The sequence below is a fragment of the Salvia splendens genome, chromosome 11 (assembly GCF_004379255.2).
Source record: "Salvia splendens isolate huo1 chromosome 11, SspV2, whole genome shotgun sequence".
Lineage (NCBI taxonomy): Eukaryota > Viridiplantae > Streptophyta > Magnoliopsida > Lamiales > Lamiaceae > Salvia > Salvia splendens.
In genome coordinates this window covers 33,546,773-33,567,119 of record NC_056042.1, presented here as the reverse complement: position 1 = coordinate 33,567,119, position 20,347 = coordinate 33,546,773, and the positions used below count along the sequence as shown (strand labels likewise).

At 40.1% G+C, this 20,347-nt stretch overlaps 2 protein-coding genes across 10 annotated transcripts; one reads left to right on the top strand and one right to left on the bottom strand.

Annotated features, from left to right (window-relative positions):
• The first annotated feature begins 8,038 nt into the window (after positions 1-8,038).
• On the top strand, positions 8,039-11,326 carry LOC121756208 (pentatricopeptide repeat-containing protein At5g16640, mitochondrial-like). Of its 2 annotated transcripts, none has more exons than XM_042151699.1 (4): positions 8,039-9,984; positions 10,089-10,155; positions 10,265-10,368; positions 10,768-11,326. In XM_042151699.1, the coding sequence occupies exons 1-2, from the start codon at positions 8,301-8,303 to the stop codon at positions 10,145-10,147; spliced, it is 1,743 nt and encodes a 580-aa protein (XP_042007633.1). In that variant the 5' UTR covers positions 8,039-8,300; the 3' UTR covers positions 10,148-10,155; positions 10,265-10,368; positions 10,768-11,326. The 2 variants fall into 2 exon arrangements, with proteins under 2 accessions (XP_042007633.1, XP_042007634.1); XM_042151700.1 differs by having other exon boundaries at positions 10,239-10,368.
• Positions 11,327-11,744: 418 nt separating this feature from the next.
• LOC121753881 (beta carbonic anhydrase 5, chloroplastic-like) lies at positions 11,745-14,922 on the bottom strand. Of its 8 annotated transcripts, XM_042149156.1 has the most exons (10): positions 14,687-14,922; positions 14,489-14,589; positions 14,299-14,366; positions 13,412-13,573; positions 13,275-13,323; positions 13,086-13,199; positions 12,952-13,005; positions 12,651-12,733; positions 12,466-12,571; positions 11,745-12,169 (listed from the first exon to the last, which is right to left on the bottom strand). In XM_042149156.1, the coding sequence occupies exons 2-10, from the start codon at positions 14,561-14,563 to the stop codon at positions 11,969-11,971; spliced, it is 912 nt and encodes a 303-aa protein (XP_042005090.1). In that variant the 5' UTR covers positions 14,564-14,589; positions 14,687-14,922; the 3' UTR covers positions 11,745-11,968. The 8 variants fall into 8 exon arrangements, with proteins under 8 accessions (XP_042005090.1, XP_042005096.1, XP_042005095.1 ...); XM_042149162.1 differs by lacking the exon at positions 14,489-14,589 and having other exon boundaries at positions 14,687-14,910; XM_042149161.1 differs by lacking the exon at positions 14,489-14,589 and having other exon boundaries at positions 13,412-13,733; positions 14,687-14,909.
• Between the last annotated feature and the right edge of the window lie 5,425 nt (positions 14,923-20,347).

Sequence of the window (20,347 nt, the reverse complement as noted above, 5' to 3'; positions counted from 1 at the left end):
CACTGTCATCCATCAACACTTGGTGATATCCTTTGTATAAATCAAGAAAACAGAAAATTTCGAAGCCGATCAAAGCTTCTACTTTTTTATCTATATTCGGAAGGGGATAGCAATCTTTAGGACAGTGCTTGTTTAGATCGGTAAAATCTATGCACATCCGCCATCCTCCTTCTTTCTTCTTGATCATCACAGGATTGGCCACCCAAGAAGGATATTTCACCTCGAAAAGTACATCCGCTTTTAGTAATTGGCGGACTTCGTCATGGATGACTTGGCTTCTTTCTGCCGCAAAGAGTCTTTGCTTCTGTTTTACTGGCCGAATTGAAGGATCAATATTTAACCGATGAGTGATTACCTCGGGGGGCACTCCGGTCATATCCAACGGAGACCATGCAAAGACATCTTTGTACTCCTTGAGGAGCTGAATGGTCTTTTCCCGGAGTAGAGGCGTTCCTGCGAAGCCGATCTTGACCGTTCTGGATGGATCATCTTCGTATAACTGAACGGTCATTGAGTTCGGCCCTGGAGTGACTTCGGTCATCTCGCTTGCCTCTGACTCCGGTTGCTGTGATTGCTATGCTTGATGGTGCCGAACTGATTGCTCGGCACTTCTAAGCGCAATCTGCAGACATTCTCTTGCTCTCTTTTGATCACCTCGGATGACCGCTATCCCACCTTTAGTGGGGATCTTGATGGTGAGGTGATAAGTAGAGCAAACGGCCCGAACTGTGTTGAGCCAGTCTCTCCCCAGGATGATGTTGTACGGGGACCGAGCTTTCACCACAAAGAACTCGATCATAGTACTGGAGCTTGTAGGCGCTTTTCCCACCGTGATCGGAAGGCTGATAATACCTTCAGGGCGGGTGTCCTCCTGGGCGAAACTTTTCAGAGGAATTGGAGCCGGACTGAGCCGAGCTGGATCCAATTCCATTTTATCGAAACATTCTTTAAAAAGAACGCTGACTGACGCTCCTGTATCCACAAATACTCTGTGGATCAGTTTGTTTGCCACTCCGGCTTGAATGACAATAGCGTCTTGGTGAGGAGAGATGGCTGGGACGGGATCGGCATCTGAAAATGTAATCACTTCGTCTTTCTTCAGCCTTTTATGTGTTGGCTCCTCTTGATTGGAACCTCTGCGTTCTGCTTTTAGGGACGACTTAGTCTTCCCGGCAGGGAGAGCATCAATAGTCTGGATTACTCCATCATATTGCGGCTCGTCGTCGTCTTCGGGATCCTCATGCCTTTTCGGATCCTGAGGATTGCAGTTCGCACCTCTCTGCCTTTTGTTCTTTTTCGGCTGCTTGCTTTGGTATTTTTTTAACGTTCCTGTTTTCACAAGAGCATCAATACCTGCAGCCAAATTTCGGCACTCCTCGGTATCATGACCGTGGGCTTGATGGAAGGAGCAATATTGATCCTGAGGTCGCCGCGCGGCCGATTTCGTCATCCGCCTTGGCTTTTCGAACATATCGGAATGTAGTTCGAAAATTTCCGTTCTTGACTTGTTCAATGGTACGAACTGAGCGGGCGGCTTCTCAGGATTGAGACGTGGTCCCAATCTGCCTTGTACCGGTGCCCTTTGAATTCTTTCAAAAGGAGTTCGGCGAGGAAACCTCTGATCGCTATGATCGGGCTTCTTTTCGTCTCCTCTAGATGAGCTGTCTAAAGACCGTTTTCGACGGTCTGCCTCATCGGCACGGGAGAACTGGTCCGCAATGTCCCACATCTCTTGAGCTGTTTGCGGACTGCATTCCACGAGCTTTCTGTAGAGAGCTCCGGGCAGGATTCCATTTTGGAATGCCGAAATGACAAGTAGATCATTGAGATTATCTACTTGTAGGCATTCCTTATGGAATCTCGTCAGGAAGTCGCTGATCTTTTCGTCGCGACCTTGACGTATAGAAAGCAGCTGAGCCGAAGTGATCCGGGCTTCCGCTTTCTGAAAGAACCTCCTGTGGAAAGCATCCATTAGATCTCGGTAGGATCTAATGCTGCCTTGAGTGAGGCTGTCGAACCACCTTCTGGCGTTCCCGATGAGCAGCTCGGGGAACAGCTTGCACATATGGACCTCATTGAGACCCTGGTTCGCCATATTATATTGATAGCGTCCCAAGAAGTCATGAGGATCCTCTAGCCCGTCATAAGTCATTGACGGTGTCCGGTAGTTCCGCGGCAAAGGAGTTCGGGTGATATCGTCCGAAAACGGAGTCTTTAATGCTCCGTACATGGCGAACCCGATATCTCTTTGGTACGGAGGAGATGGAGTTCTCCTGTGGTTCCGGTACCGAAGAGGAACGGGAACATGTCGGGGTTGAGGATTCTTCCTCCTGGAAGACACGTTACTACTGCGGTAGTGACTTTCATGTCTGGATGAGGAGGGAGAATCCGCCGTTGTCTTCTCCGGCTGTTGGCTCTTCTGCAGGAAGGTTAAGAACTCCTCCTGCTTCTCGGCTAAGAACAGCTTGACAGCTTCATTTAAATCGGGCTGCTGGGAAGACTCGGTGCGATGACTCCTGGAGCGGCTTGTTCCTTCTTCGTGAGAACTGGAGACAGATTTCTCACGAGGCTGCTTTCCAGGCCTATGGGCTGCTGGATTAGCTTCCTCATGGTTATCACGGACGGAGGCACGGGTGTTATGTGATCTGGTATGCATTTTTTTGGGGTGGAAAAAGGGTCAAAAATTCGCTTTATCACAAATTTGGTTCTCTGTTTCCCACAGACGGCGCCAGTGATGGAGCTGCGAATTTTCGATGATGATGAATGCTCGTAAAAATAAATTACGACACAGAGATTTACGTGGTTCGATTTACTGAGGTAAATCTACGTCCACGGGAAGAAAAGAGGGCAGAGTTGTATTGCTTGATCTGTTTTCTACAGCTTACAAATACAAACTTGCTATATGGTGTTTTATCTCTAGAGAGCTTAACCTTCCTTCTACCAGATCTAAGTTCTATTTATATATTGAACTGAGATCGTGGCTTGCATCACCACCTTAAGTCGTGGAGGTCGTGGAGGTCATGAGATCCTGCATGGCCACTAACTAGGCGGTGGCTTACATCATCAGTAATTATGTCGTGGATGTCGTGGATGTCGTGGAGGCTGCATGGGTCCACCACTAGATAGATCGTGTCTCCCAGTTCGGTATTGCCGAGCAGCTTTTGCCGATGCTGAAACCGAACTGTTGAACTATTGCCGAGCAGCTTTTGCCGATCTGAGAGTAGAGCTTGATGCCGACCTGAGGGCAGAGCTTGATTGGTTGGCTTTTACCGAGCTGTAGGCTGAGGCCGAACTCTTTGGTCATGCCGAACTGATACTCTTTCTTGGGCTTTGTGCTGGCTTGTTTAGTACGTACTCCATCAATAAGCAAAGCCTATTAAATTTACAAGAGAAGAAAAAGGAAGGGCAGTGGTTTGTGCAGCACAAGTCATTTTGGTGAAAGTTATGAGTAATAAATGAGATAGAAAAGATGATAGTTGATGCAGTGGGATTGGTACGACGTAAATTAATTCATAGTTGATGCAGTGGCATTGGTACGACGTAAATTGATTCATCTGTCTGGAAAATCAGTAAATGAATGGCTAAGGCCACCCGCAACGCGTTACGCGGGTGGCTCGAAGCCAGTTCCTCCGTGACGAGACGAGCGCGGGACGCGCCGTCCCGTCGCGTCCCCAGTTCGCCGAGACACCCGTCTCTCCGAGACGGCCCGCGAGACGTCTCGCCACGCGCGCGCGCGACGTGGCGCGCTCCGGCGCCATGCGTGACGCCCACTCGCCGCCCCGAGAGTGGGGTTTCGTCACGCTGACGCAATAAATCATTTTTTTAAAATTAAATTTAATAAAAAAAATTAAAATAAAATATTACCGTTTTTCGACCGTTTTCCTATTTTTTTAATTTTATTTTTATTTTTTTACTCTATAAATACTCCTATTTCATCCCTATTTCACACACAAACACGTATCTATTCTTCTCAAACCATCTCTCTTTCAACTCCAATTTTCATCTCAAATCAACTCTTTTATTCTTCCCCCAAAGGTAATCGATCTAATGGATCCATATGAGCAAATGCGTCGAATAATGGAAGAATCACTTGAAGAAGATCGACGTCGGGAGGCGGAGGAAGCCGCGCAGCCCCAAAGACGCTCCCGGACTTACATCCATCGTAACCGAGAAGAAGCCGCCGCAAGGTTAGTCCGCTACTACTTCTGCGATAACCTGGTTTGGGGAGATACCTACTTCCGTCGACGTTTCCACATGCGGAAACCGCTATTTCTCCACATCGCAAATACATTGGCAGCCCGGGAAGAGTTCTTCCAAGAAAGGTTCGACGCCGTCGGTCGTCCCAGGCACACGACGCTGCAGAAATGTACTGCAGCAATCCGTCAACTTGCAACTGGACAAACGACGGATGTGTTCGACGAATACCTCAACATTGGAGAAAGCACTGGGAGAATGTGTTTGATCCAATTATGCAAAGGCGTCCGGGCATCCTTCACCGACGAATTTCACCGGAGGCCAAGCACGGTAGATTGTCAGTTTCTGCTCCACCTTCACGAAGAAGTGCACGGATTCCCCGGGATGCTTGGCAGCGTCGATTGTATGCACTGGCAATGGAAGAATTGCCATGTAGCGTGGAGGGGGTCGTACACTAGCGGCCACAAAGGCACCCACCCCACCATTATACTAGAGGTCGTTGCCGACTACCGGCTATGGATCTGGCATGCGTACTTCGGGGTCCCCGGATCGAACAACGACATAAACGTGCTCCACCAATCCGACCTCTTCGCCGAAGTTTTGGATGGTAAAGCGCCGGCCATCAACTTCATCGCTAACAACCGGCGGTATAAAATGGGGTACTATCTTGCCGACAACATCTACCCGAAGTGGCCAACCTTCGTGAAGACGTGCAACAGGCCTGTGAACGCAGAGCAGGCTCTTTTTGCGCAGAAGCAGGAGGCTGCTCGCAAGGATGTGGAAAGGGCGTTCGGGGTTCTCCAAGCGCGCTTCAACATAATCAAAGCTCCGGCTCGTACGTGGTTCATGGAGAGTATGGTCGACATCATGTATACGTGCATAATCTTGCACAACATGATTGTCCAAGACGAAGGACCTGAGGCGGGAAATTGGTTCGACCCTGAAGCCCCCGGAAGCTCTACCGCAAGTAGTCCGCCTCGCAGTGGAGTGCATCCGTCTATACAAGAACGGTTGTGATTTTTATTAATTGAACGTGACTCTACCTCACACGCCCAACTCCAAGATGATCTAATGGATCACATTTGTGCAAAATTTGGCGGAGGAAATTATTAAATTATGTATTTTTTATTTTTTTAGGATTTTACGAATTTTATGTTGTAATTTTATTTTATTTAATGAAGTGTGTTTTTATTAATTGAATTTGTTGGAAATAAAAATAAAAAATGAAATTGAATGAATAGTAATTTAAGAGACGGTTAAGGGAGAGATAAGAGATGAAGGGTTGCAGGTTCTGTCTCTTAGTTAAGAGATGAAGTAAAAAAGTACAGTGGGGCCCATGAATAGTAATTTAAGAGACGGTTAAGGGACAGATAAGAGACAGCGTTGCAGATGGTCTAAGGAACACCCATACACTACGGTGACGGGTTGTTGTGGTGGTTGGAATTAAAATTCATCTATCCAAAGTTTTTTTTAAAAAAATAGTAGTAATAGGTAATTAAGTGTTGGAATTTTTACAAATATTGAGTGCGAATGAAGTTTAAATACTCCATAAAGTTTTGTGGATTATAACAAAATATAATTTTTGTGGACAAATGGAAAAATGATTAAAAGATCACACTTTTGTTGGAACGTATTAGCTACTTTTGTTGAACTTTGGAATGTCACACTTTTATTCATCAGAAAATAAGTTTGGTATCTAGATTACTCACTATTTACTATTTGCATAAATCGGCCTAGTGGTGTGTTGATTTTAAAATACCTAGCATTAAATTGAGCCATAGTGCAACTTGCTTGTAAATTACTAGTTCTATCTCACGATAACAGTCCATTTTTGCCATTTTAGTACATCCCACAATAAAAGTCTACTTTTACTTTTACTATAAATAGTAAGTAGGTTTTACGTTTCAATAACTCATCTCACTCACATTCATTATAAAACTAATAAATAAAAGTGGGACTCTTACTCCACTAACTTTTTCACCTTATTTTTCTTTACATTTTTTAAAACATGTGTCGAGTCAAATGTGGACTCCTATTATAGGACAGAGGTAGTACTATGAGAGACTGAAATTTTTGAAATAAAATTGAAAAGATAGTCCAAAATGAGAATTTAGTATAACTGCAATAGTATAGTTTATTACTCCCTCCATCCTACAATAATTGTCACTCTTTTCCATTTCGGTCCGTCCCACAATAACTGTCACACTTCATTTTTGCCATAAATGGTAAGTAGGTCTCACATTCCACTAACTCACTTCACTCACATTTTTATTATAAAACCAATATAAAAAAGTGGGTCTCACATTCTACTAATTTTCCAACTAACTTTTCTTTATATTTCTTAAAACTTGTGCCCACAATAAAAGTGACAATTATTGTGGGACGGATGGAGTACTTCTTCTGTCCCATTTGGGTTGTCCCACTAGCTGAGTCATTTCCTTTTTTGGCAAGAAACAACATTTTTTTTCTCTTTTACTTTATTTTCTCTTACTTTATGTCACGACCGCACTTTGCTAATGATAGCAAAAGCGGAAAATCCGTGACTAATAAGCGGAATTAACGAAACGAGGAAAGAACTCAAGGGACTTGCCGAAAGGCCAATCAATTGATACCACAAATTAGAAGCCAAGTATTTTATTACAAGATCTCCAAATAGAATAATTCATCATATCAACTAAATCAGAGTTCGAAGGTGAGACTTTGAAATTCTCACTTGACAAAAGTACAGCGGAATAGGTCCTTACTAAATGACTTCGTGTATAAAGACACGAATCGTAGAGAAATCCACTTGATTATTTAATAGCATCGACTCCGATCAATTCTTCTCCATCTTGACGTTCAACCTGCACATTTATAGATACATGCAGGGCTGAGTACAGGAGTACTCAGTGGACGCGTGCCGAAAACAAAACATAGAACTATAAGTTGTCATCCATCAACAGTATCACACGAGGGTTTCTTAAAAGGCCCGAGCATACTAAATTCTTTTGTGATCTTAAAAGTCCGACTGCAGTATAAGTTATTGATGTATTCCTCCATGTCTGAGAATCCAGTGTGCCGTGAAGGTGGCCGCCTTCACAAGCACCCTCGCCGGCCAACCTCTCTCTAGGATGGCTCACAGCGCTCGCGCACGTAACTCCGAATAGGGTTTGCGGTCCTATTGGGAACCGAATTTGTTACCAAATTTTGGCATCGCCAAACTCCCGGCATATAGCCCTCACAAACAGGTCTCGAAAACAAACATTTTATGGCATGACAACAACTTTAAAATAAATCACATCTCCATTTTTGAGAAAAAAATGGTATTTCATAACTTCAAAATATTTGCTTTATATCCACACTATAGTGCTGGATATTAAAAGAAAGCCCACCTGGTATGCTTATCTCCAATAAAAATTCCTCGTTTGGCCTCACTTGCCCTTGTATAAATTCTCCTTTAGAAATAAATAGCGTAACACGCTAATTAGTACTCGAACTATTTTTTTTTCTGATAAAAGAATGCATGCATCCTATAGGATAGCACCTACGTTTTAGTCTCGGCTTTTATAGGATTTTTCTTAAGGCCGTCCATGGCGTCGCGGGGCGATGCCGGTCGGCCCATTAGCGTCTCCAACTTCGTCACTTTCCATCTTTGGGAATTTAATAATTTATTCAGGAATTAATTAATCAAGCTCCAACTCGATTCTTAAATTAATTCCAACTTCTCATAATTAAATCTCGGCCCAACAATTAAAATGAGGCAGCCCACTACACTTATTTAATTTACTAAGGCCCAAACCAAACAATTAAAGTGATCCAATAGACACTCCACAAAACTCCCCAATCGGTCAACCCCTTCCTCACATTCTAAAAATAATTTCCCCCAAATTAGGAATTCCCAAATTGAAGAATACAGCAGCGTTCCTCCTTCCGCCAACCCCTCTTCTTCCTCCGACGAATTCACGTCGCCTCCGGCGAATCCACGCCTCTTCTTGCGTGAGTTACCCCCAATCCATCCTTCCACTTTCCCCAATTCACATTCCAAATTTCAATTGAGATCCCTAATAACATTTAAGAAGCTGCGCCTCCTTCTCCTCTCTCGCGGTCTCTCCGGCGGATCGCCGTCGATGGCTCGTCTCCACCGGCCTTCGCTTCCCTATCACCCATTTCTCGTACCCAGATTCAATTCCGACAATGTCAGCCACCAAGCAAGACACTTTTCCGGCAATCCCGACGACGCAATCGCACTATTTGACAGAATGCTCAGAACGCTGCCGCTCCCTTCCGTTTTCGCTTTCAATAAATTGTTGACCTCGGTTGTGAAAAAGGAACGATACTTCGTTGCACTCTATCTGTTCGACGAAATGCTCCAGAGGGATGTTCCCGAAAATCTATGCACATTAAACATTGCGATTGATTGTTACAGCCGATTGAAAAGACCCGAGCTTGGGTTTTCGATCTTAGGCAGTGTATTGAAGCGTGGGTACGAGCCGGATGTTGTGACGTTTAACACTTTGATCAAAGGGCTTTTGTTGGTTGGGAAGAATCTCGAAGCGGCAAACTTGTTGAAGAGGTTGTTTACTGAGTCACTGTGTCGGCTTACTGATGAATCTTCTAGTCTTAATATAATCAGTAGGTTGTGTGAGCCTGATATGTTACGTTTACTGAAACGGGGATGGCGGAAAGCTCGTGTTTATGATTACTACGCTGTGATTGTCGATGCGATGGCTAGTATGGGCGTCTCGCCCGATACTTTAGCCTATAATTCAATAATGAAGGGGCTATGCGAGATGAGTAGATGGAATGAGGTCGAGAACATGTTAAAGAAGATGGTGGCGAATAAGGTCTACCCAGATTTAAATACGTACAATATGTTAGTGGATGCTCATTGCAAAGAGGGGAGGGTGGAAGCTGCTGAGCATGTTATGAAGAATATGAATGTTGAACCCGACATTGTGACCTATAATTCGTTCATTCATGGATATTGTTTGAATGGTAGAATGAATGAAGCCGGAAGCATAGTTGAAATTGCATTGAAATCAGGGATCAAGCCTAGTATTGTAACGTATAACACCTTGATGAACGGGCATTGCAAAAAGGGAGGAGTGGGTGAAGTCTTCCGTCTTTTTATGGAAATCCAAGCGCAAGGGCTTGAGCGCGACTTGGTTTCTTACAACATAATGTTGGATGCCTTGTGCAAGTCACGTCGTATCACTGAAGCATTATCGGTGTTCAATATGATGGAAGTTGAAGGTGTGGTTCCTGATATAGTAACTTATAGTGTTCTGATTGGGGGATTGTGCAGGGCTCATTGCTTTGCTAAAGCTTTTTCTGTCTTGAATAAGATAGAGGACAAAGGTATTGATTTCGACACTGTAATATATAACACTCTAATTAAGGGATTGTGCAGTGCTCATTGTTTTGTTGAAGCCTTTTCTGTCTTGCGTAAGATAGAAGACAAAGGTCTCGATCCCGACATTTTTACATATAACATTTTAATTAACGGATTGTGCAAGGATGGAAAGGTTAAACAAGCGAAGGATTTGTTCGGTGTGCTTCCATCCCCCGACGTTATAACCTATAATATTCTCATTGGTGCACTTTGCAAAGAAGGGGAGATGGAAGAGGCTAAGGTTTTCATGAAGAAGATGGTAAACAACAACTGTTTGCCTGATAGAATAACGTGCAATGTTTTGGTTCGTGGTCTTTTAAAAAATAACATGATACACGATGCAATTCATCTCTTGGAAGAGATGGATTCGAGGGGATTCACAATTGATGCCACCACTTTATCAATGATGGAAAGCCGAGGTAATGTTCTTTTCACCCAAGCATCACCAACACTGAAATTATTCATATTGCATTCATCGTATTCACAATTGAAAAGAACTCATTTGAATTTTATTTTTTTCCAGGAATTAAATCTGTGAGGCAGAGTGTCAAGAGAGAATCAAGATACCAGGATGAGAAATAAAGAGAGAGGTATGAGTTTAGTGAATTTGTTCATTTCGTCTGTGATATTTGCTCGTGATCATCATCTCATGTTTGATGAACTATTTATCAAGGCCATGAAAACTACATCATGTCTCAGGGTGGAAAGAAGATGGGAAAATGAAGTGGAAGTGGTTGAAGGAATGAAGCTTGATAAAGGCTACATATCCATACTTTGTTACCGACCACAAAAACCAAAAACACGTAAGCTACTCGGGTTTCCTGATTAGAAAATATGTATTACTCTCAGCTGAGGCACACTCTTTAGAGAAGTAAAGATCATCTGTGAACAGCAATCTTGTTTGTGCGACAATTGTGATTCCAATTTTCATGTCAAGTGAAGGCATTATTTGCATGTGTAGGTAGTATCATTAGTACTGGTTAAATGAGATCCTTGTTATATTCTGCAATTGATGAAGCTCAGCTCAAAATGACATCAAAATTTTAATCTGGATTTATGTTTTCTGTTGTCATGTCACATCTTATGGATTCATCTATGAGCTGATAATCAATTCTCATTCCTTTCGAAAAATGAGATAGGCTAGTGGTGCGAATCAAATTTTATACAAAAAAGCTCATTGAAGTATGCTATTTTCATTATAGGTCAGAAATCAGGACGCGAAGAGGAGTTCGAATGAAGCGAAGAATTGGAGCTAAGGATGGAGAGTAGAGGAAAAACAGAACAAATTCCCATTTTCAGAAGCTTTCACTCAGGCCAAGTGACATTCGTGCTTCCAGAGGTTTTCATTCGGGCGGGTAGATTTACTGCCAAATTGCAACTCGCTGAGTGACATCCGCGTCTTGACTCCAGTAGCCCCTACTCGGCCGAGTGACATGCTCGAGTAACTGCCTTTCGAGTTTTATACAACCCGGGGAGGCATTTTTTGGCATTCTTCACCACTCCAGAGACGCGATAAAAGAGGATGAAAGAACATGGAAGAAAAAAAAGAAACAGGGGAAGGAGATTCAACACCGAATTTCCATCAATCCGGAGACGAACCACTGTCAGATTTGGAAGAACACCAATGATTCTATGGTTGTAGTTTCTTTTGGTGTGATTTGCTATAGTATATGAGTGACTACTTTCTTTCATTGCTCTTGAGATGTAGGAGATTGTAATATATGAATTTTGTTATGAAATTATGAATTTCTATGGTTATAATTCTCGTCTTTGTTGTAGTTTAATTAGTCTTTATTACTACTTCATACCACTAAAAATACTACTCATATTCTTGTATTTTTGGGAGGAATAGTAATTGATCATTTTCTAACACGTAATATCATGATTTCACCATCAGTGGGAACTTCTGGTATTTATAAATTATATGTTGAAAAGATTATTGATAAACTGATAAAACTGAGACATAATTATTACAACTATTAAAAGCTAGTGACAAATTTGAAAAAATGGAAAGTTAGGGATAAAATTGACAAAACCACCATAGGTCACGATATATTTTATCATTTAGCCAAAATTAAATAAAATTAGGCTTTAAGAATTTATTTACCTATTAAAAAAAGACCACATAATTGTGGAGAATTCACATTCTTGAGAAAAAGCAGAATTAAGTACACAACAATTTACTGCTAAAATCTTACAATTAATCAACTGTTTCAGGTCAAATTGGAGCTTCCTCAAAGGAATCTAACACAATATTAACATAAATTTTTTATTGGGAGTAGTGTTACAATTATTTCGAGTTATACATATCAAATTCAATAGAAAATCTAAGCCTCACACACACAGCTTGAATAGAACTGCTCTGAGTAGTAAAAGAGAAAGATAAGGTATAGGAGAGCAAACTCAGGCCCAGAATTCTCGGTTTTTAATCGAGCATGAGCTCTCGGACTTCATGGTACTCCCCTTGTAGTCGAGCGTCCACTTTTCAAAAGTACAGTCAGTGAAGTCATAGTAGCCACCATGGATCGAAAGCTTCCCCCTAATCACCCGCTCTTCGATCCATGGATAAGTCAGTAAGTTCATCAGCGACCGATTAATTGATTCCTGTACAAAATACAACGAGACGAATTTAGTACTAATGCTGCAGCTATCCTATTGCTCTCTTATGGTTATCAATCTTCTCCCAACAAAACATACAAAAAGCATATCCGATTAATTGATTCCTGGACAAAAATACAAGACAGAGAGAAGAGTTTAGTACTAACGATGCAGCTATCCTACTCCCCTTTTATGGTTATCAAGCTTCTCCCAACAAAACACACGAAAAGCAGATGCGACTTGCAAATCAAATAAAGCTAATAAGCAAGAGAGGGAGTGGAGATGAATGGAGGGAGGCAAACCTTTTCACAGTGCCTGCACTGCTGATCAAAGTTGAGGTCCGAAGCAACAGCCTTCGTTTGCAACCTGGCAGGTTTTCCCGCAATCACCCAGTTTCGGATGAAGCTACTGGACAACATAAACGAAGGCTGTGAGGTATAAAAACAGATGCCAAATGGAATATCATTGAAATCAATAAGAGAAGAACCTTGAAACTATTTCATCTTCCAAGCTCATCAGTGCTTTAATTCCTCCACAACAGCTGTGACCAACAACCAGTACATTTTCAACCTGAAGAAATATACAAAAATATGCGATAGTTCAATATTTCAGTTCCTACTGATAAGAGAATGATAATATAGAGCTTTACTGGACTACCTTAAAAAAATTTATGTGTCAATGGGTAGCGGAAAAAGATTTACCATTGCAGATGATGTGTATATAAACACTGCATCCATTCAATAACTACAAAGAGAAGGCATACATGATTTAAGCAGATAATAACTTACTTCCAAAGAATTGACGGCAAATTCAAGGGCAGCATTTGTTTCCGTAGGTCCATTCTGCATCAGAGCAGCAAAATCTTCAGAACCATCACTCGTGTTACAAGTGGTACAAGCTCAAAAAGATATAACTAATGTACCTCATGTGGTGGTACCAAGTTCGCCACATTCCGGACCACAAAGGCTTCTCCTGGTTGGAAACCAAGGATACTCGAGGGACAGACCCGCGAATCAGCACAAGCAATCACCATGAACTGTCCTTCAGTACATCAGATTCTAGCTACAATAACAATCGAGACTTGAAAAAAAGTATTACCAAAATTAAGTACCTTTGGCACCTGGGCCTCAGCCAGCCCTTTGTAGTGCTCTAAGTTGCTCCTGAAACAACGAGAAAGATGTAAGAACATATAAAACTCCTATTTTTGTTCAATACATTTAACAGAGAAAACAGCTACAAAATTCTTACAAGTATTTGTCTTTTTTGAAACTAAGAAATCTGTGTTTCAACTCCTTGAAATGATCTGGCACTTCTTTGGTCATTTTTGCGACTTTCGGCTTGTCCTCTACGGTATCCTGAGCTAGGCCTGGGGACTCCATTAAGGCCTTCAATCTCAAAGTGGGATTTCTTCTATTATCCAACAACGGAAGTCATACAACACGAAGAGATTACATTAGTGTAACATCCAATCTATCGAGGCCCACATAATTTAAATCAGAATATAACATGCTTATCTCTTTGGATCAATCTTGAGTGTTGCATGGTCTTTAATCTTATAAAGTAAGTGGTCCTATAAACCATCATCAAACAATACGATTAGAAGCTTAAGGTGCAAGAATCCGAGATTCAGAACTAGTTTCTTCAATGTTTTTATCTCATTGTGGAACGACAAGCATCTGACTTTAAAGTCAAGAACACAATCGAAGCAAGTGCAGTGCAACTACTGAGGACTTTCAATTCAACTAACCAATTTTCTGAACTCATAGTACAACAATTATTACCAAACTCAGCTTCTAACACCACATAGCCAATACAAAAGCATTTGAAGCCGTTACAGGTGGACAGGTCTAAAATCACCAAAAAAGGTCTTCGATTATGGAGACAGTAGATGAGTTAAGGATAATTCTTGGATTAGACTTGAAGCACAATTTCAGAGCAAATCATCCTAGACTTCTACTACCTGTTTATGCTGCTACGATTGTTGATTCTAAACATTTTATCAATAAACAAGGCAAATTAAGCAATCTAACTCACTACACAATAGCCTACAAGCACAAGCACAAGGAAGGTGCATTCAACTATCTCAAGATGAAAATTAACAAATAACTAAAGATTAGAACTTTGGAGAAACTTACTTGTAACAACCCAAAAATCTCAACTGGGACTTGTCAATCTCCGGAGATCTCAACTGGGAACCAAACACCTTCCACCCCAAAACAATGAAACACAAAAAGCAGCAAATCAATTCCAAGAAATTGCTTCACATAAATGCACACATGCTCAATCAATCTACAAAAGAGGAAAGGAAACAGCAATCACAAATACATCAGATCCATTTGATGAATTGCTGGAGAGATCCGAGCAAGCAAGAAACGAGGATTGGAAAAGCGCCTGAGCCATTACAGATCTCTCCTCTCTCTATCTCTCTGGGGGCAATTCTCAAACAGAAGGTGTGTATGAATAAATAGAGCGCAAATGGAGACAGATTAAAGTTGCTAAATATAGGTGGATCAGAAAGTACACCTGTTCTCCAAGAAAGGCGGAGAGAACTATGTGCTATTGAGACACATAATCATCAGATTAATCGAGCGGTGAGCAAGAAGACACACGACACGAGGTTTATTATTACAAAGAAAGTGACAGCGAAAACAGAGAAATTTGCTTTGTTTTCCCACCGCACATGCCTCTAAAAAACGACTCATGGCGACAACGAAACGCCACTTTCCCTATTGACGTGATTTTTGGTTCTCTTCGATTACCGAATCGGTTTAACCGAATGCTCAAAGTAGCTATTTTTTTTATAAAAAATTATAGTAGTATTTTTTTTCTTCACGCAAATTGAATCCTTCCTAAATCGCCGTTTCCCCTTCAATTTCCGGCGCAATCGCCGCTTCCTTCTTTTCTCCGTGAATTACAGTGCGGCTGATTCAAGGATAGGTGTAGCCCCGCTTCTAATATCCGGCGACAAAAGCATAGGTAGCGCCGCCGGCTGGTGGAGGAGACTTTGTTACACTTTGTTACCGTGCGTCGGAATGATATGCTATATGCCTTAATATACTCCTTGTGTGAGCATCACTCTCGTTTGAAGCATGTTTAGTATTGTTCGTTTCAATTTATATATTTAGTTTGATTCTAATATATTAAAAAAATGTTAGTGAAGTTTTCAATTTCACAAAATTCATAAATATCAAAGCTTGATTTACTTGTTTCTATATAACAAATCAAGCTTTGATTTTTATAAATTTTGTAAAATAAAAAATTTCAATAACATTTTTTAATATATTAGAATCAAATTAAATATATAAATCAAAACGAACAACGCTAAACGTGCTTCAAATAAGAGTGGTGCTCATATAAGGAGCTCACATAAGGTAGATAACATGTCATTTCTCTAGAAACTAATTTAGGATTTTCGATTTCTAATAATTTCTATTATCCAACAAAATATGGATTTAATTCGGTTCAATTCAGTAGTTAGATCGTTAGTCAAAGATGAAGAAGGTGCACTGGAGTCCGGAGGAAAGGTGCACACCGAGATCATATGCCATCGCTTGTCGTTTCACATGATTTGCGTTTTCGCACAAGCGTTTTTTTCCCGATTACTATTAAATTATTTTTATAAATAAAAATAACTCTAAGTATGTAAAAAAAAGTACTCTATATATACACAAGAAAATAGTTAGGTATTTTTTTTTATCATTTTAATACGTTTCTATTTTTTCAAAACTTTTTCACTACTATCATTACTCTAATGATGTGTGAGTCGCACTATCAACTAATACTACTCTAACTACTTTTATATTTATTTCTCATATTTCACTATTTTGTATTAAAACTTGAAACTCGACGTTCATTTGTCCACGAAGTTTATATTTTAAAGGGACAGAGTAAATATGTGCATCTTTTATGTATGAGGTGTTTGGATTTGAATCACCCAATAAATATGATTATAATAGGCTTTATTATATAAAAGTATGTCAATTATAAATATATGAAATTCAGCCCAAATTACACATAAGGCCCATTGGCCCAATATTCCAATCTCTTGGGTGATTCTATATAAAGTAATGGAGTTATGTATGAATGAATGATCACATTTTTAATGTTTGGTATGTCTAATAAATGAATAATGGACTAAAGACCGGAATGAAATATTAGTTTTCAATCTTCAAATTGAATAATTAATTTTATGGACCTATTTACGATTAATTATGATTAGTAAAATAGGAGTTACATGTGTTAATTATATTTATCTCATCATCAAAATAGTCCAAATAATACTAAATTTAAATAATAAATACTTATATATCATATAATAAAAGATTTTATGAAAAAATTTCCATCATCTATTATTTTATTCAATCATAGTATATAGTTAAAAATCTATAACAATTTCATATAATTTATAGGGGAGTGTTCAGGCCCATAATTGATTTTATGTCAAATATCCAAGTAAATCTCATCCATTCTATATATATATATATATATATATATATATATATATATATATATATATATATATATATAGGGATGTATTCATTTCCTTTTTGCATATTTTCTCCTTTTTCCTTCTTGATCTCAGCCCTACGATTTTGTCATTCGACGGCTAGATTAGTGCCACGTGTCATTTAATAATGCAAATTTTTCCATTGAATAATGCACACCGACTAATAATGCACCATTATAGTGTAATAATGCAGATTTTCAGTTGAATAATGCACACCGACTAATAATACACCATTATAGTGTAATAATGCATATCATCTGGACCATTGATGAATGAGATCTAACGGCCCATATTAAGAAGAATAAAGGATCTAAGGTATGAAAAGGAGAATAACGCTCCCCTATATATATATATATATATAGAGGTGTGATCAAATGCAAACTCCTATCTTTGGTACAAACTACAAACTTTAATCCTAAACAATCTTTAATCACAATCAACGGCTGACATGATCTATCAAATGTTAATGTCAACGTGCAATACAATTTGTGTCACCAGGGACTTATGTGGGATTTGTAGTATGAATCGGTTATTACTCCCCCTCAATTTACTCCAACTTAACAATATTTGACGTGATTCCTCAAATTGTAACCGACGATAATGTCTTCCTAATTTATCTCTATTATACCAAACTACAATGAGTTTCATATTTGGAATGAGAATTAACATCGGCCACCATCTCTTTCTCATTCAACCATAAAGTTATCCCATGTGCATAGTTAATCTCATAAATCTACATTCAAGGTACCATCTTGGCCAATCCTGACACTAATCATCGACATTCAAGGCACCATATTGGCAACGTTTGTGTTGAAGTGCATCGCATAAATCTTCTTAGGCGTTAGTTTACGAAGTATATTGGGCCGGCGTAAGCTCCACGTCGACGTTTGTGTTGAAATGGAGATGTTTGACGAAGCTCAAGGTATTTTTCATGACAATTTGAACTATAGGTGTTGCAAATTGTTGAAAACAATGACGTTTATATTTGATGTTTCTGCGTTAGTTGATGAATGAGGTTGAGTAGTAGGCTATGTATCGAATTGGTCGTTGTTGGTAGCATAATTTTGGTGACGTTTTTTTTGTGAATAAATGGTCGTTTAAATCTTCAATACATGAAAAAATATTCTGCCAATGGTTCTGATGTAGTTTGCGATGATATTCATGCTATTTTTGGCCGCTGACATTCCGTGGTGACATCCTTGGATGATGATTCTGTTTCGTATGTCCAACTGCAGTTAGATTTCGAAATGGTTGATGTCCCTGTGCTGATTTGTCTGTCATTGTTTTGGTACATTTTTTTTAATGTATACTGTAGAAATTGTTGTGCTTGACTGAAGAAGACATAGTACGTTGAGTAGATTATGCATAAGTATTATGTTATATTGCGAAATGTTGTAGGTTTGATACTCGAAGATTTTTTTTTATGCTTGTTCTGATACTCTATACAGAATCTGTCAGCAATGTTTTATATTTGATATAGTGTGCGATTTGGCCGTTGACATGCAGTGATGACATTCTGCCAATTTGGCCATTGACATGCAGTGATGACATTCTTAATGAAGATTCTCTATCATGTGTACAGCTGCAGGTATTCCAGATTGCAGACCCGAGCTTAAACCGTTCGTTGGTCAGGTGTTTGAAACATTAGACGAAGGAATTTCCTTTTATGAAGCATATGCCAATGACTGTAGGTTTGATACTCGAAGATATGGACACAAGTACGCAAATGGTGTCAAAACATGGCAGACCATTGTGTGCAGTAGGCAAGGTGAAAAGGGGGAATGTCAATGTGCAGACCAATTATAGCAAAAACAGTATCAAATGTCACTTGCTTCAATATTCAATTTCGAAGACAACCCAAATCATATTTTGTGAAATCAGACCCTTACAACATGGAGGCCGGATTTTTTTATTGACACTTGCTTCAATATTCATTTTCGAGGACGTCGTTTTTAGTTAAACTAGAAGAATTACCAAATCATATTTTGTGAAATCAAAGTTTCCATCCATGTTGAATTGACCATCCATCTCCTCACAGAATAATTGTACAGCTTCAGATTCAACCCAACTAGTTCTCCTTTCAACCACATTGATTGTCTGCAATCGTAACACAATGTCATTAGAAATCAAATAATACAAATTACATCATATCAACAGTACACTTACTGTAGGAGATGTTGTGGCAAACAATCTCCTGGGATTCTGTGTTGATTTTTTCTCTTCCATGCTATTCAGATACCAAGCCCAAGCATCCACAACTCCAACATCAACAGCTTCATGGGGCTTCAACGTGCTGAATTTTTGTTTACTAAGTTCCACCATATCATCATCGTAGACAACATGATCCCTAGGTTTCAACAATAAGTTATTCAAGTCACCAACTGTTGTTAAAATAACCCAATAATCATACAATTTTTTGCTTACATCCACATGTAGGGAGTTGCAAGCAGGAATTGATAACAATCCCTCTCTTCTCTAGTCCACAAAGGGCTGATGCGCGTTGACATCGATCCCTGTCTTCTCCCCGTAGGCAATCTCATTTTCTTCACTGGAGCAGGTTGTATGTCAGCAAACGTGCTCTCTTCACGATAACTCTCAGCATCTTCACGGACAGGTAATTTACCCTTGTCAACGCCCCTCGTAACTATTTGGGTCTCAAAGGCTGCATCACCTAGCTCATACACTGCTTCCACAGCAGAACATATGGCAATATCTACTGCGTCGTGCTGCATCAGAAAAACAGTAAAAGTACACAATGTCAACAACTTAAGCCAAACGTCTACAACCAAACCAAATACAACATCCAGCAGTAAATGTCAACACCCCTACTTAAAGACAACAGTACTAAGTTCAGTTGTTTTACATACCTCCGCCTCAACATCATGCGCTATAGCCCTCGCCACGTCGAGTGCATTCTCCTCATTCACTACCGTTCCTGCTTTCGCCACACACACATGCTCTTTCCGAATCTCACTACCAGTCATAAAATCCAAACAATCTCCTCCTAATTCGGCAGCGATCTCTGTTTCCCCTTCCTGGGAAACACCTCCATCCCCACTTAAACATAGGTCAGTTGGCTCCCTTAGCTCGTTCTCCGACACGTCAGCCTTCACGCAAAGTAAGCTATGACGATTGAGTGAATAATCACTTTAAACCAAAAACAACTGTGGCCTATATACCTCTTCAGAATTGGTTGGATTGTCTGGCATGTCAGTTTCCTCTCGACGCTCTGAGTCACGGTGACAAGCGTCACCGTCCTACAATATAACAAAAGTCACATTTTCATTAAGTATGTCAACGGCATTTTAACCTAGGAACGTATAATATATACATACCTCTTCAGCATTGGTTGGATATACTAGCATGTCTGTTTCCTCTCGACGCTCTGAATCACGGTGACAAGCGTCACCGTCCTACAATATAGCAAAACTCGCACTTTCATTAAGTATGTCAACGGATTTTAAACATAGTTTCCAATAATATATACATGCCTCTCCAGCATTGGTTGGATTGTCTGCCATGTCTGTATTCTGTCGACGCTCTGCATCACGGTGACAAGCGTCACCGTCCTACAATACAACAAAATTCACACTTTCATTAAGTATGTCAACGGATTTTTAACCTTGGAACGTATAATATATAATTAACCTGGCTGGCATCGAAGCCGAGGCTGAAGC